Raw genomic sequence first — 16,297 nt, forward strand, 5'->3', positions numbered from 1 at the left:
TCTTCGTTTTAGCTCTCATTTGAGTGATTGAAAAATTGTTGAAATCATTATTATCAACTAAACAGTTCAAAATACTGAAAATTTATTAATAATTATAAGTAGGTTTGTTATCATCAAAACATCAATTTATTAAAGCGAGATTAAGGGCCAAAAAGCCAACATCATCAACTACTACTAGAGAATGCTCCCCCGACCAAAAAAGGGTCCAGGAGGTGTGCGAACCGACTGGTGAGTCCATACTCGCACGTGTGGAGCGTGTGTAGGAAAATTAAGTACACATCCAATTACCCGTTTATGATAGTCGTAAGGAATATACACTGATATGATAGGTCCCACTCATGATTCTGTGTATTTACATCTAACCCCAATAGTGTGGTTACTCATTAAGTATTTATTAAAATACTACAATCATGTGTTACTTCTATTTCAAGTAAAATCAAGGCATCTCTCTACGCTAACAACGACATCGCAACTCGAGACCGTGCCACATGCATAGGGTAGTTATATTTATTTTCTTAAACATAGATTAGAATAGAATGTTTTTAATTTAAATGTTTATTTACTTCATTTATTATTTCGTTGTGTAGTTTTGAAGATGTCTTCAAACACGCAAGTCTATGTTAATGTTTTAAGATGAAGTTTATGTCTTATGAAGAAGTTTAAACGTTTATTTTTACATAGAAATGATCACATTATAATAATGATAACGGTAACAACTCTAAGTATGTAGAAACAGGTGCAAGTTTAAAGAAATTAGCTTAGTATTTACGAAGAACACAAGTGGATGGTCCCCCAAGGATATATACATCTTCAAAGTGATGAGAAAATTGGTATAGTAGGTAAGGAAGTTCCAGCATCAACAATGAAAATATTGCCCGAAATGTATTCAGACGAGTCGTGCACTAGATATCGAACGAGTGTTGTTAGCGCAGGATCAGAAGTTCCTAATGTTTGTAAAGGAACGGTTCTACGTATTACATTTTTAAGCCAATCTTAACTCGAATATTGTGTGTTCCTAGTTCCATGGCGAATACCTGTCACCATAGATAAACTAGAATTAAATTATAAATTAAAGGGCTTTGATGATACAAGAAATTGTACCTTTGTTAGTGTGTTTAAGGCAGTCTTTGAAGCAGCATAGGCTAGAGCTCCAGGTTGTAGCACTCTGTTAACACCAACCATTGAAGAGATATTGATGATGGATCCACCACGATTGGTATCACGCATGCGTATGCCAACATACTTTGATACCAACCAAGATCCCCTAAGATTCGTGTTCATTATTTTGCTCCATTCCTCTTCGGTTAGTCTCAATGGAGACTTCACCGCACCTATTATGAAATGGTTATTTTAACGACCAAAAGTAGACACGAATCTGTATGGTAATTCTTGGCTAATTTAGGGGTTGATCATGCATTTATAAATAAGTAATACATCTCATTGGTACGAGACCTTTGTGAGAAACCAAAAGGAAAGCCATGAGAGCTTATGTTCAAAATAGATAATATTATACTATTGTGGAGAGTCATGATTCCTAACATGGTATCAGAGTCGTGCCATTAACTTAGTCATGCTAATTGAATCTTCAACTGTCGAACAAAGAAATTGCTAGTCTCGAAAGTGTAGTCAAGAGTGACTTGAGTGTTGAACAAAGGGTGTACTTTGTTCGAGGACTCCAAAGGAGTCGAGCCTCGATTAAGAGGAGACTATTCGAGGGCTCCATAGACCTCAAGAGAGGCTTATGGTGTACTTTGTTCAAGGGGAGGATTTCTAGAGGGTGTAGTCAAAAGTGAACAAAAGGTGTACTTTGTTCGAGGGTTCCAGAGAAGGAGTCGAGGCTCGATTAAAGGAGAGGCTGTTCGAGGGTTCCATAGGTGTCAAGGGAGGCTCTACGGTGTACTTGGTTCAAGGGGAGGATTGTTGGGAGAGGAATCCCACCTCGGCTAATCATAGGTTTATAAGTAAATAATACTATCTCCATTAGTACGAGGCCTTTTGGAGAAATCAAAAGTAAAAGCTACGAGAGTTTAGGTTAAATACCTCTTAACCCAGCGTTGTTAACCAAGGCATCAATGAAGCCAAAAGAATCCCAAGCTTTTTTTATGCATTTCTCAATAGTTTGTCCATCAGAAGTAACGCCAAGTTCCAGAGCCACAGCTCGGGGGCTCTCCATCGCCATTGAAGAGGCCGACGAAGCTGAGAAATCGAGTCGATTAATTTCATCGCATAAAGATCGGAGACTATCGAGACGGCGTGCAGCAGCAATGATTTTGCATCCAGCTCTAGCTAGATCAAGACAGAACTCACGACCGAGGCCTGCGGAGGCTCCGATCACCATCACGACTTTGCCGTTTAAGTTGTTCCATGGCTCGAGCTCAGGAGCAGTTTGTTGTTGGATGGCCACTATAGGTCAGTATAGGTTAATTTTATTATAAAGTTTCAAATGAAGTATTTCCGCATTAAATATTGTAATATTCATGGTATGTATACAATAGCGACCTTAGGTTTAAGTAGAAATCTAGGATCGTTATAAGAACTCCCAATTTTTATTATTTTTATGAAAATCGAGAGCTTGAATCCAAAACATGAACGGCTTATAACTTGAGTTTAGGTGATCATCAACTCAAGTTCTTGCTATTAAATGAAAGCCCCCCGTTCCCTTTTTACAACCTAATCATTCGTCGACTTTGAGTGCTCTACAAACTGCTTAAATTTGAAAAATATTCTTCATTCATCCCTTCACCAACTTCAATTCCTCATCTCCATTATTGGATATCTATCTGGCAGGGATTCATAGGTCATGTCAAGGAACTAGGCATATGGATCGAGCCTAGCATATTGATGCCTTAAGTCACCCTAGACTTTCTTTCCATTTTGTTATGCCATGAGCTTAGAATTCATCGCCTCGATTGGTGGGATATCTTGGCTCAATTGACAGGATGACACATGATATTACTCTTCTAATGGTTAGCATCACGATTTTGTATCGACCCATGGAATTACAGAGAACTTTTTCCACGGTTCGTGGTTCGTAGTTTATTAATTTTTTATTAACTTTTTCCACTCTTCTAATGGTTAGCATCACGGTTCGTGGTTCGTGGTTCGTGGTTCATAGATAGTTTCAGAAATTATTCTCAATTAATTTTTTAATTAAAATTTTATTTAAGAGAGGCATGAAAGCCACATGCTCATTAATTTATTAATTGAAAATTTATAAAGTGGGCTTGGGAGGGAATATATTATTTATTAGTTGATTTTTATTTATGATTGGAATAGAAAAATAAATAAACCAAATAGAAAAATGATTTTATATATTTTTTTCAAAAATATTGATAAACTTATTTAACTATTTTTATAATTTATTTTTAAGAATATTTAATTATCAAAAAATCAATTTTTTTATGTTAATAATATTATTAATTCAAAAAAATAAAATTGAATTGGGATGGATTAATAAACGATCCAATCCAATATCAAAAAATACTCAATAATTAATCTCTTTAATGATCAAATATATACAACACGCATTATAAGACCTAAATTTTAACGGTAACTTGCGAGCTGATGTACCTATATTCAGATGGTGCATAAGTGAGAGTTTTTAGAGACTTTACCCCAACTGATGTCAATTCACACCCTATCAATTGAGCTAAGTCACGGTGTCTCATAAAATTATTTGGTTAATATTACACTTTCATTATCTACACGTCGATAACACACAAATATACAATTATCACATTATTACATAATCAAATACAAATCATGAATTACGACTTCAAACTATTTAAACTTATACATTTAGCTTAATTTAGAGGCTTAATAAAAACTCTTTACCAAAGCTTAATATGTGTCGAAGTTCATTTAGAAATATTCATATGTAAACGATGTCATGGACTTAAACGTTAACAAAATTTATTTTAAATAAAAAAGTAGCATCAATGAGACAACGAAATTGAAATAACAATAATTTAAAAGAAATGTTTATGCGGAACTAAGGGCTACAACTTAAATGTAATATACAACTACCATGATTTATCTCAATGATCTTCGTAACGACGTCTTCGTCTGTCATGAGTGTCTTACCTTTACCTTGAAAAGAAATAACAAAAGTGGCTTGAGTAATTAAAAAATACTCGGTACATAGCCTCATTGTTGGGATCGGGAAATGCAATCATGGAGAGACCTATCGTTTCATGAACTTTCCTTTGAGCTCTACTTTTCAAGCTTGGCAAGGTTGGATGTATAGTATTTTTCTATCCGCACCTACGCACGTGTAAATGGACCCACTATGCAAGCTTGTATACATACTCCCTAGGTTTGACTACGGGCTAGTGCATGCTCACATTATCGGAAGCCTCAGAGATCAAGAAGTGCATATAATATCATGGTGTATGTGTCCATACTAATTATAATGGAGAAGTATCCCGATGCTTGTGACATAAAAAATGCATGAGGTCCCATAATTTTAAATCATGGTGCATACTTATGATGCAATTCATACTTCCATTCTTTTTATAACATAGTTTTTCTACGAGAGATACGTATGTATACTTCACATATCTTTCACGGTTAACATACATGGCTTATCAATGTCTTATAGGTATAGTGTGAATATGTTATCATAATATACGTAACATGATATATGAAAGTGTCTGCATCATATAATATTTATACCATAACGTAATTTCATAACATAGCATCATGAAAATATGATACGTACAAAGATCATAGAGTACGTACCATTCATACAGCCCAAAAATCATCCAACCAAGTCCGTGGGTATCCAAGAGTAAAACAACTTATCTGGTTAGCTTAAACTAGATTCACCGTAGTTCCCCTTTAAAATCCAACTTCACTTCAGAAGTCCCATGACATTGGGTTAAGACATAACAAATGACTTAACTCACTTACCAACATCAACTAATTCAACTTTTGGCTATTAACAACATCAACCAATTCAAGCGTTGGCTAAAAAATACTACCTTAAGGTTAAGTAAGGTTAAGAACCAAGATAAGAAAACAAGTTTCATGGTTAACCCTTGATTTTCAAGTGATCAGGATGTAAGAACATAAATCAAGTCAAGTAAGTTTACCATACTCATACCTAAAGAAGCACTATCTAAACCCTAAGTCCACTAAGACATGAAAACTAGGTATCGATCGCAAAAAAGGACTAAGGATAAGAAATAGTTCAGAACGTACGGATCTAAGCTCCAAGGATAAGGATAAAAATAAAAATAAAAAAAGAAATGAGTGTGGTATCCTAACATCTACTACGGACATGATGTATCAAAGGAGTCATAGGTAGCTTATTGTCCCTACTAGATTGTACTAGGTTTGGAAAACAAGAAACAAAAAAAATTTGGAAAAGAAAATGAGAAAATGGAATAATAGAAATGGTCAAATTACCAAAATACCCCTGAAAGTATACATAATTACAAAAATGTTATTCGGGCCAAAATTAGATTATCCATTGGCCATCTGCATAAAAACCTTTCAATCTCAAATCTCAGCCATTGGATCTCCTCCAAATTGGATATAATGTAGAACACTCACACGTCATCACATCCAACGGCTAGAATTAAAAAAAAAAAAAAAAAAAAAAANTCAAATGGGAGAAAATAATCGTGACGAAAAATCTAGAAACTCAAGAATGAAATTGTACCGATTTTGAAATTTTGAATGACGGTGGATCATCCATCTATAAATTATGGAGCAGGAAAAATTACTAGGAGCAAGAAGCGAGTTTAATCGAGTCTCGAGAGTTATGAACGTTTAGATTTTGGGTATCGTATTCTCGAGTTAACCTCAAATTTGGAAGCTACAGTCCAATGTTCCTTCTCCAACTTTTCTCTACATGTTCTACGGAAGATTATTCATAAGTTTGATGAAGGAAGGAAGCTTCAAAAACGTCCTTATCCTATTCTCCCAACTCTATCCGCCATTGAAGGAAACCCAAAGGAGTGTTCGAATCCAATCCGAGGCCACAGACATATTCACCAGATGAGTCCTATTCCAATTGATTTCTACATACTTAAGGATCATTTTCGAAGAAGTTCACGAAAAGAGACGACCTTAAGAACGTGTGTAATCGAAGAAATTCATTATCAGGTAAGATTTGGGTGTAAAACTTGTTAGATAAATCCCCACAAAATTAAGGTGAGTGGAATGTCCACGTCGAGTGGAATGACGTTAATTGTGTTGCCACTCCTTTCCATTTTTAGCGTAGAATTATTATTTAAATATGTCAATCTAATGAGAAACAAATCACTTGGAATCTAAATACTGTTACCTGTTGTATATCATTGTGGAGTAGCGAAGTCTATTAGCTCAATTGGTTGGAATGTTGTGCTAATAACGCACAAGTCCTAGGTTCAAGGTAGAAGAAAATACACACATTGTGCTATATTGTGCAAATAATTTTGTATGTGAGACCTCGGGCGTAAAACATTCCCCTTTTATTTTCTATAAAATTAGACGGCTTGAAAGTGATGCATGTCCAAGGGCTTTATATGCATGAAAATGATGCATATCTAGTGACACCTAGGGCTTTATATGCATGAAAATGATGCATATCTAGTGACACCTAGAGTATGAACGTAATGCTTGTCAAGCGGATTTAGTGTACATAAAAGTAATGTATATATAGATTTGATTGTTATTCGAAATGAGTATTAATTTTATGTTTTTGAGGTTTAAATTAAAATTTGATGTCTTCCATATTTTCACTATTTCTAATTTGATTTAATATTAAAAAGCTTTCATAGTAATGAATTCAATTTGGTCACGTTGCGTGAGAATCCAATGCCAATTTGTCTCATCCAACTCTCCACTACCAAACCCAAAAGGAAATATTATATAATTTTTAAAAAAATAAAAAAAAAACTTTATTTTAAAATTTTAAATAAGAAAAACTAATATTAGAAAAACAATTAAATCCAAATCCCAAGTCCCAAGTTGAGGCATCGAATCTTTTCAAAATCAACCAAATCAATTTCCCACAAAAAATAGCAACTTTTCAGTGACCCTCCCACTGCCGTTGAACATCCTGTCAGATCGAGCGGCGCCGAACTGGCGGATGACGGCGGCGATACTGGTCGGACAGCAACCCCAAGAAGCCCATATTTTATTATTATTATTTAAATTTTGGTTTAGCCCCTGACATTATTGGCAGAGCCACATAAGCCCATTTCGTATTCACTGGGCGAGGAGGGTAAAAGTGTAAATTAATTGAGAGACGAAATAAGACCAATTAAATAATTGCACTAGCATTTAATTTATTATTATGTTTATGAAGTGGGAATTGTTTAACATGGCAAAAAGCAATGTAACATACTTGGGCCTGCAATCAATCTCTAAAAGAACAATCTTCCAAAAAGATGATAAACTTGGAGCATAAAAGATGATAAAATAGTAATTTTTCTTCAAAGAGATGAGAAAATGGGGAAACCAGGTAATGTAGCGCCAGCATCCACAATGTAAACGTTGCCCGAGACGTACCTAGAAGAGTCGTGCACGAGATATCGGATGAGCGATGTTAGCGCTGGATCAGAAGTTCCAAATGTTCTTAGAGGGGTAGTTTTGAATGCTACTGTCTTTAGCCAATCTTTCTTTAGAAGTCCTTCTGTAATCTCAGATTTAAAAAGTCCCGGTGCTATAGAATTTACTCTGATGTTGTGTGGCCCTAATTCAAGAGCCATAACCTGCATAACCAAATCAAGTATATAACATGAACCACACGCATTCAAGAACTCATAGTGAAAATTGAAAAGAAAATATCATCAAGAGTTAACCAGTTGGGTTGTTCTTGGGATGATGGTGGTATGAAGATTTTGATAATCTCAAACAATTTGCCAATCCAACTTTTAAAATTGATCTCATGAGCTACACAGTTCTTCATATGATGAATTCATAAACTAAACACAAACTATGCAAACTTATGCTTCTAAACTTCTAAGCAATTACCTATTCAGTACACAATTCAAGCACAAACTATATATATATACCTTCCCATTTCCCACCTACCAGCTTGGATTTACACAAACTAAAGTTGATGAAAACTATAAGACAAACACTCCCACAACATCTAGAGGAAAAACTAGTTCATACAAAGAAACATTACCTTTGTCAAAGTGTTTATGGCTGCCTTTGAAGCAGCATAGGCAAGGCCACCAGGTAGTTGCCCTCTTTCAATACCAGAAATCGAAGAAATACTGATCACCGATCCGCCTCGTTTTGAGTCACGCATGCGTGTGCACACATGTTTTGATACTAACCAAGATCCTTTAATATTTGTTCCCATCACTTGATCCCATTCCTCTTCAGACAATTCTAGAGAAGTCTTCACAGTGCCTATATGGTATAATGAAATGGCCATTGAAATACAGAGTTAACAATATCGGCTTCTTCAACTAAAATCAAAGAAGAAGTTAAGTAAATCTAGCCTCCTCTTTTTCATATCTATCATATATACTCAGACATTTCCCTCTTCTTGAAGATCAAGTCATAATCCATATTTTGCAGCAATCAATTGAATATTCAACAGTTTCTACAGCGAATAATGTCTATAATCGAGCTCGACCAAAACCTACTAAAAATTCGATAAGTTTCCTAGATATTCAAACAGAAACAGGATTCGAATTCGGAAGAAAATTACCTCGAAAACCTGCATTGTTCACCAACGCGTCAATAAATCCGAACGCATCCCATGCATTTCTGACGGATTTCTCGATGCTCTTCTCATCTGCACTAACATCGAGCTCCACAGCCACCGCGCGTGGGCCGTCAACCGCCGAGACGGAAGAAGAAGAAACAAAATCGAGTCGATTAATTTCTTCACAGAGAGATTGAAGTCTATCGACTCGCCGAGCGGCGGCGACAATTTTGCAACCAGCTTTAGCAAGATCGAGACAAAACTCGCGACCGAGCCCCGAAGAAGCTCCGGTGACCATCACCACTTTCCCGTGCAGCGTGTTCCAAGGCTCGAGGTGAGTAGAAGAAGGATGCTGGGCCGCCATAAGTCCCGGTGAAGAAGCTGCAAAGTTACAGACAAAGTAAACAGAGGCGGAGGATGAGAGGATTGGTTCAACAAAAAGCAGCAATGGAAATAAATAGGAAAAAATAAATAAATAAATAAAAACAACGTGAGTTTATATTGCTCGCACGTGTGATGTACACCTACCACCGGTTTAATCTGTGTGGAATAATGAGGTGTGTTTTTTCCAAATTAAACACATTAATTAGCATAAGCTTTAAAATGTAAGCCTATGAATTAGGCATTAATGGAACAATTAAGTATATGGTTTAAGTCAACAAATTTACATAAATCTACTTTATTTAATAAATACCTTCTTAGATTTTGACCTACCAACTGGAATGGAAGGCTTATTTGACTTTGCCTTTTAAAGAGTTCGATTTATATTTTGGTACTTCCAATATTGGTAATATTAAAAATAAAGTTTTTTTTTCTTTCGAGAATAATAAAAATGGAGTTATAATTGTAATATAGGTTTTGAAGTAAAACTAAAAAACTATAGGTTAAATTAAAAAAATAAAATTACTATAGTTGGAGCTTTTTCATTAGTATAATTTAGGCCAAAATGGTTTAGAAATTATCATGGTCATCACATGTGACATGGACTATCTAAGAATCTTATACAACACAAAACCTATATAGAAAATATTTGAAGTTATTGAAGACTTAAATCCACACTCTTCGATGGCTGCAAAACTTCAAATTGATCTCATCTTCCACCAGTTGCTTAGTGTCACAACCTACAACTTTATTATGAAGAAAGTAGATTGTGACCCTTACGTTACGACAAGACAAGGGGCGACCAGCTGCTCAATAGGTTGTGACCCTGGCGGTGGTGATAGTGTCAGATGCTATGCTCCTCCTTCTCCCGACTCGGTGACAGGGTATTCCACCATGAATTGATTTGGGTTTTGATCCACCTCGGTCACGTCGTTCCACCACTAGAAGATATTCTTGTCGAAGACGACGTCGCGTGACATGTGAGCTCGTCCGCCCGTAGGGTCATAGAGCCTATACGCCTTGCTCTTGGGTTCGTAACCGATGAAGACGACCTTCAGCCCCCTGGGATCGAGCTTTGCAAGGAAGGGACACGTGATCTTCATGTATGCAACACAGCCGAACACTCGGAGATGATGTACCGCTGGCTTCTTGCTGTACCAGGTCTTGTGTGGCGTCTTCCCGTCGAGGTTTAGCGTTGGCGACCATTTGAGGAGATAGACGACCGTCATGACCGCCTCTCCCCAGAATCTCTCGGGCATCCTGGCCGTCATCAGCAATGACTTTGCCGTCCTGACGATGGTCTGATTTTGGTCATCCACCACCCCGTTCTGCTGAGGGAAGTACATCGTCGTTAGGTGCCACTGCATGCCGAGCTCGTCGCAGTACTTGTCGAAGCTCACTGAGGTGAATTCTCTACCTCGGTCTGTGTGCAGTACTCGCATCTTCTTCCCGTATTCGGTCTCCGCTCGCGCTTGAATGCGCTTAATCGCCTCTATCGCCTCGCTTTTCGCTTGCAGTAGGATCAACCACATGAAGCGGTTTTTTTCATCGACCAACAGAAGGAAGAGGGTCTTGCCCCCTGGGGTTGCCGGCTTGATGGGTCTGTAGATATCGCCATACACAAGCTCCAACGGCTCACTGACACGGTAGGATGCCTGAGACAGAAAAGAGGTGCGCCTCTACTTGCGAATGAGACACCTGTCGCACAGCCTGTTCACGTCTTCGATTGTTAGCAAACGGTACACCATCTCCTCCTATGTAGTTTTTGTAGAGCCGAGAAGCTCAGGTGCCTGTACCTAGCGTGCCACCTTTAAGCTACTTCTTCGGTCCTGGCTGAGAAGCTGACCGGCTGCTCAATCTCCAACTCCAGGATGTAGAGGCAGTTTGTCGTGCACCAAACTTGCGTGAGCATCTGTCGTCGATCACGGCAGATCTTGAGTAGCCTACGCTCGATGGAAATGTAGCATCCGACCTCATCGAGTTGACCTAGGCTCACAAGGTTAGCCTTGAGCCTCGGGATGAAGTAGACGCCGGTCAGCGTGCGGTGCTTGCCTCCCTTGCCAACCGGATGGTGTTGCACCCTTCAATCTCGACGACGAAGTCGTCAACGAACTTCACCGTCTCGCAAATCCCTGAGTCAAGCTTGAAGAACGTAGACCTGGCCCCAATCATATGGTTTGTTGCCCTTGTGTCGAGGACCCATCGCCAGTGCTCTTGTTGCTCGCCTCTTTCGCCGATTTGAGCGAACACTCGCTCCTCCTTCAGCTGAATCACCTCCTTAGTCGGTGCTTTATCACGCCGAACTGGAGCTCTTCCTCGAGATCTATCGACCCCTCACCGACGACGCTCACTGGAGCAGTTACACCATCGGTTACCTTCGTGGATTTGAAATCAGAATAGGGGACGTCGGATAAGACTGATGTGCTCACCATGAAAAGAACCGGCTCTTCCTCCTTAGATTGAGCCACTTGTGCCTTCTCTTTGTTCCAGAGCTTGCTCCACCAATTCTTGCTCAAGTGGCCTTTTTTTCCGCAATTCGAGCACATCAACTCCTTCTTTTGATCCCCTTCTTTCCCCCGCGCGCGCCCGCGAGATTTCCATTACTTCTTACTGACTTTGGTCATCTCTATGTGCATATGCATATAGTTATTACAACACTTACAAAGGAGTCACTTTGTTTACTTGGAATTATCTCCCACTTCTATAGAGAAATTAATGTGGGCTTGGATCTTAGTCAACTTGGGCTTTCTTAGCTTGGGTCTAACCATTTGACTTTACTTTGACCCAATTTGACTAAATTAAAATAGTCATAATTAAGATATAACTTTTAAATTTACAATTTGTCAGCTTTATCTCCAAATTATTCTCAAATTTAATTATCTGTAATTTTGCATTACTAATATATTAATTTGAAAATCTTCAAATCAACAGGAGTACAAATTTATATATTAAATATAAAAAATAAATCACACCTGAGTAACAACAAAACAAAACTACGTACCGGAAGATCGTTCATTACCTTATTCCTAGAACGGAATATAGATATTGGTACAACAGGGGGCTCGAGAGACCTCAAGCGACACATCGTAATTTACGCTAACCTCAGCGTACCATCGAAAAACTTTAGCCACTAACCCCTAATGGAAGGGAAGAATGAGACGATCAAGAAAGTCCTCCCCCTAAACATGAGAAAATGTCCGAAAACCTTTGAAGAATGAAGAATGAAGGCCTATACGACAACTGACGTCAACACTTTCCTCCTAATATGTATATGTATATGTATATGTATATGTATATGTATATGTATATGTATATGTATATGTATATGTATAACATTTATTTTTATATAATACCTGAAATACAATTTTTAAAAGAGACGGCATAATGTCCTGAAGAATCTCATGAAGCTCCTGGACTCTCACTTTCCTCAGAATCACTTTATTTTCTCTTTTTCATTCTGAAACACTTAAAAGTTCCTAAAAAAATCAGCTTTTTTCTCCCCTCACTCTGTCCGCCATTACAATACCTCCATAAATACACCTCCCCACCTCCCCGTTTCCCCCGGACTTTATCTTCTTCTTCCTCCTCCGCCGAATGGGTTAACCCGAAGAAACAGAGCATCTTAAACAACAAACCACAATGATCTCTGTTTCCGACCTCTACCATGTCCTCACGGCTGTCGTCCCTCTCTACGTCGCCATGATCCTAGCCTACGGTTCTGTCAAATGGTGGAAAATCTTCTCCCCGGACCAATGCTCCGGCATCAACCGCTTCGTCGCACTATTCGCTGTCCCCCTCCTCTCCTTCCACTTCATTTCCTCCAACAACCCCTTCTCCATGAACTTCCGATTCATCGCCGCCGATACCCTTCAAAAGCTGATCGTCCTCGCCGCCCTCGCCGTTTGGTCGCATCTCTCCTCGAAGGGCTCTCTAGAATGGGCGATTACTCTGTTTTCACTCTCGACTCTGCCCAATACTCTGGTTATGGGAATCCCCCTTTTGAAGGGTATGTACGGCGACTCCACCGGTACTCTCATGGTCCAAATCGTTGTTCTTCAGTGCATCATTTGGTACACATTGATGCTGTTTTTGTTTGAGTACAGGGGAGCTAGATTGTTGATTGCAGAGCAGTTTCCTGATACTGCAGGGGAGATTGTTTCGTTTAGAGTTGATTCGGATATTTTGTCTTTGGATGGGAAAGAGCCGCTGCAGACGGAGGCGGAAATTGGGGAAGATGGGAAGTTGAGAGTGGTGGTGAGGAAATCCGCGAGTTCTCGATCGGAAGTTTTTTCGCGGCGGTCGCATGGAGGAGGTGGTGGCGGCGGAGCTTCGTTGACGCCTCGGCCGTCGAATTTGACGAATGCGGAGATTTATTCTCTGCAATCTTCGAGGAATCCGACTCCGAGGGGCTCGAGTTTTAATCATTCGGATTTCTTTTTGGGGAATGCGAGTCCGAGGCATTCTAATTATGGGAACCTTGGGAATTTTGATGAGGAAAGTGGTGGATTCAAAGGGAGGGCGATGAATGGTAATGTTAATGGGTATCCGGCGCCGGCGAGCGGTGGGCTTTTTTCTCCGATGACCGGACCAGCGGTGGCGGCGGCGGCGAAGAAAAGAGTCCATGGTGGAGATGGGGGAAAGGATTTGCATATGTTTGTTTGGAGTTCAAGTGCGTCGCCGGTTTCTGAGGGTGGGTTGAACGTTTTCCGGGGTGGGGACTACGACGGCGCCGGCGCCGGCGGGATGAACCAGAAAGGTACGGAGTTAAGATTTTGGTTTCTTGTTCTTTTTTGTGTTGGATTTTTGTACTTTTTTCAAGTGGGTCACTAAAGAATGTTTTCTCCTGTTTTTTTTTTTCCGAGTTTGTCCCATTTTTTGTCAAAACGAGCTGCATTTTTTCAGGGTATTGATCTGTTTATGCTGAAATTTTAGATTTTGATGAGTTTGGTCGGGATGAGTTCAGCTTTGGGAACAAATCCGCCGTGAACGGCGGAGGACACGACGGTGGGCCAGTGTTATCCAAGCTTGGATCCAGCTCCACCGCCGAGCTCCATCCGAAATCCGGAGACGACACGGCGGAGTCCAAGCCAACTGCCATGCCGCCGGCAAGTGTGATGACAAGGTTGATTCTGATCATGGTTTGGAGGAAACTGATCAGAAATCCCAATACCTATTCTAGCTTGATTGGCCTTGCTTGGTCTTTGATCTCCTTTAGGTGGAACATTGTAATGCCAGCAATCGTTGCTCGATCCATCGCTATTTTATCCGATGCCGGGCTCGGGATGGCAATGTTTAGTCTCGGTATCGACTTTCTTTCAATCTCAAACACTTTCAATCATACACGTAAACTATTGTATCTTCAACTATGTTATGTTTTGGGATCGTATGTAGGGTTGTTCATGGCATTGCAGCCTAAGATCATTGCCTGTGGAAACACAATCGCTACATTTGCAATGGCGGTTCGGTTCATCACCGGTCCGGCGGTGATGGCAGCTGCCTCCATTGCCGTTGGGCTTAAAGGAGTGCTGCTTCACATCGCCATAGTTCAGGTGAAGAAAATGAAACAAACACAATCCGTTTAAGAATTTAATTTGATGTCACTAACGTATGTTTCATTCGTAGGCTGCTCTCCCACAAGGGATAGTCCCTTTCGTATTTGCCAAGGAATACAACGTTCATCCCGACATATTAAGCACCGGGTTCGATCTCAATCTCAATCTTAGGCTCGATAATACCAATTATTCGTTATATTTTACATGAATTTTGGAATTTTTTTGTTTGAATCGTGTGTTGCAGTGTTATATTTGGGATGCTGATAGCGCTACCGATAACGTTGGTTTATTACATCTTATTGGGACTTTGAAGCGGGAAAGTGCGACGATGGACGAGAAATTAAAGAAGATGAGGACTACTAAGCCTTTTTTGTTGTAATTTTTTGGCCTCTTTTTTGTGCTCTATTTCTTTTGTTCTTTTATGGGAAGTAAATCAAAGCTTTTTTCAAATGGATTCTCAACCACTCTTCACCCCACTAATTAAATTAATAATATGTTGAAAATTGTGCTAATAATTCAAATTTAAAATCAAATTATATCCTTTCATATTACAAAAAAAAAAAAAAAAAAAAAAAAAAAAAAAAAAAAAAAAAAAAAAAAAAAAAAAAAAAAAAAAAAAAAAAAAAAANTATATACATATTATAATATTTAAAAAATAAAATATAAAAAAAGTGAAATTTATAAGATATGGGAATGAAAATAATAATTATTAATAAAAAAAAAAGAATAATAATAATAATAATTATTATTATTAATAAAAAAAAGAATAATAATAATAATTATTATTATTAATAAAAAAAAAAGAATAATAATAATAATGGCGCTGCGCTGCTATCTCAGTGTACTATTGTTGTTCCGTCTTTTGTGCGTTGCATTTAATTGTGTCTGTTATTTATTTATTTATTTAGGTTTGTATATTACATGTGATAATGACCTGTTTACCCTTAAAAAACTAAATAATAATATGCCCCCATCCGTCATCATTCCTATTCCCACTATCCCCTTCATTTTCTATTCTTTTCCACTCCCTTTTTTTAAGGAAAACACATATCTTTGTATCCATACGAGTCATTTCAGCATGTTTTATCTGCGTTTAGTCTATGAGTCAAAGTCTAGACAAAACGTGCCTAATTAGTCTATGAGTCAAAGTCTAGACAAAACGTGCCTAATTAGGAAGACTCATCGGATAGTAAATATCATCCTCAGCTAAACCAAGTCCCGAGTGATAGCCTAATCGAAGAAGTTCAGCTTGTGCCCAAGCCCACCTTTTTCTAACGTACCAACGTGGTCGAGCGTTTTAAATAATTGATGATTAAAATAGTATAAGAATAAAAGGAAATTATAATAAAAAGTTGAATTCCTAATTATTATGATTATTATTATAAGCATGAAAGGAAAATGGTTTGATGATGATTGTGGCATTCTTGAAAATTTAGTGTTAATTTAACAAAGAATATGCACCACATGTGGCTTTACAACATTGGCTACTTTTTTTAACAAACCTTTTTTCAAATTTCATATATTATATGCCATTTCTTTATAATGAAAGTACATTTAGGAACTCATTTGGCATCATGCCATGCCCCTTCACTAAACAACCCATTTCATATCTATAATATCAAATCGAACCCTTTACCAATGTTTACAAAATTACTATAAACCTCCTCGAGTAGATATCATTCTAATGAGGGTAGTTCATCTTCCATTACCA

At 38.3% G+C, this 16,297-nt stretch overlaps 2 protein-coding genes and 1 pseudogene across 2 annotated transcripts; 1 reads left to right on the forward strand and 2 right to left on the reverse strand.

Moving 5' to 3' along the window:
* Positions 1-810: 810 nt before the first annotated feature.
* On the reverse strand, positions 811-4,072 carry LOC111781619 (annotated as a pseudogene).
* Positions 4,073-7,252: 3,180 nt separating this feature from the next.
* LOC111781029 (3-oxoacyl-[acyl-carrier-protein] reductase FabG-like) lies at positions 7,253-9,109 on the reverse strand. The gene is made up of 3 exons (XM_023661424.1): positions 8,657-9,109; positions 8,123-8,352; positions 7,253-7,703 (listed from the first exon to the last, which is right to left on the reverse strand). Exons 1-3 carry the CDS (start codon positions 9,015-9,017, stop codon positions 7,425-7,427), a joined length of 870 nt encoding a protein of 289 aa, XP_023517192.1. The 5' UTR covers positions 9,018-9,109; the 3' UTR covers positions 7,253-7,424.
* A 3,399-nt stretch (positions 9,110-12,508) lies between these two features.
* Positions 12,509-15,022, forward strand: LOC111781864 (probable auxin efflux carrier component 1b). Its single transcript, XM_023662588.1, has 5 exons — positions 12,509-13,790; positions 13,967-14,335; positions 14,426-14,583; positions 14,657-14,733; positions 14,831-15,022. Exons 1-5 carry the CDS (start codon positions 12,674-12,676, stop codon positions 14,895-14,897), a joined length of 1,788 nt encoding a protein of 595 aa, XP_023518356.1. The 5' UTR covers positions 12,509-12,673; the 3' UTR covers positions 14,898-15,022.
* The last annotated feature ends 1,275 nt before the right edge of the window (positions 15,023-16,297 follow it).

This window comes from Cucurbita pepo, chromosome LG19, assembly GCF_002806865.2.
Source record: "Cucurbita pepo subsp. pepo cultivar mu-cu-16 chromosome LG19, ASM280686v2, whole genome shotgun sequence".
NCBI classification, from domain to species: Eukaryota; Viridiplantae; Streptophyta; class Magnoliopsida; order Cucurbitales; family Cucurbitaceae; genus Cucurbita; species Cucurbita pepo.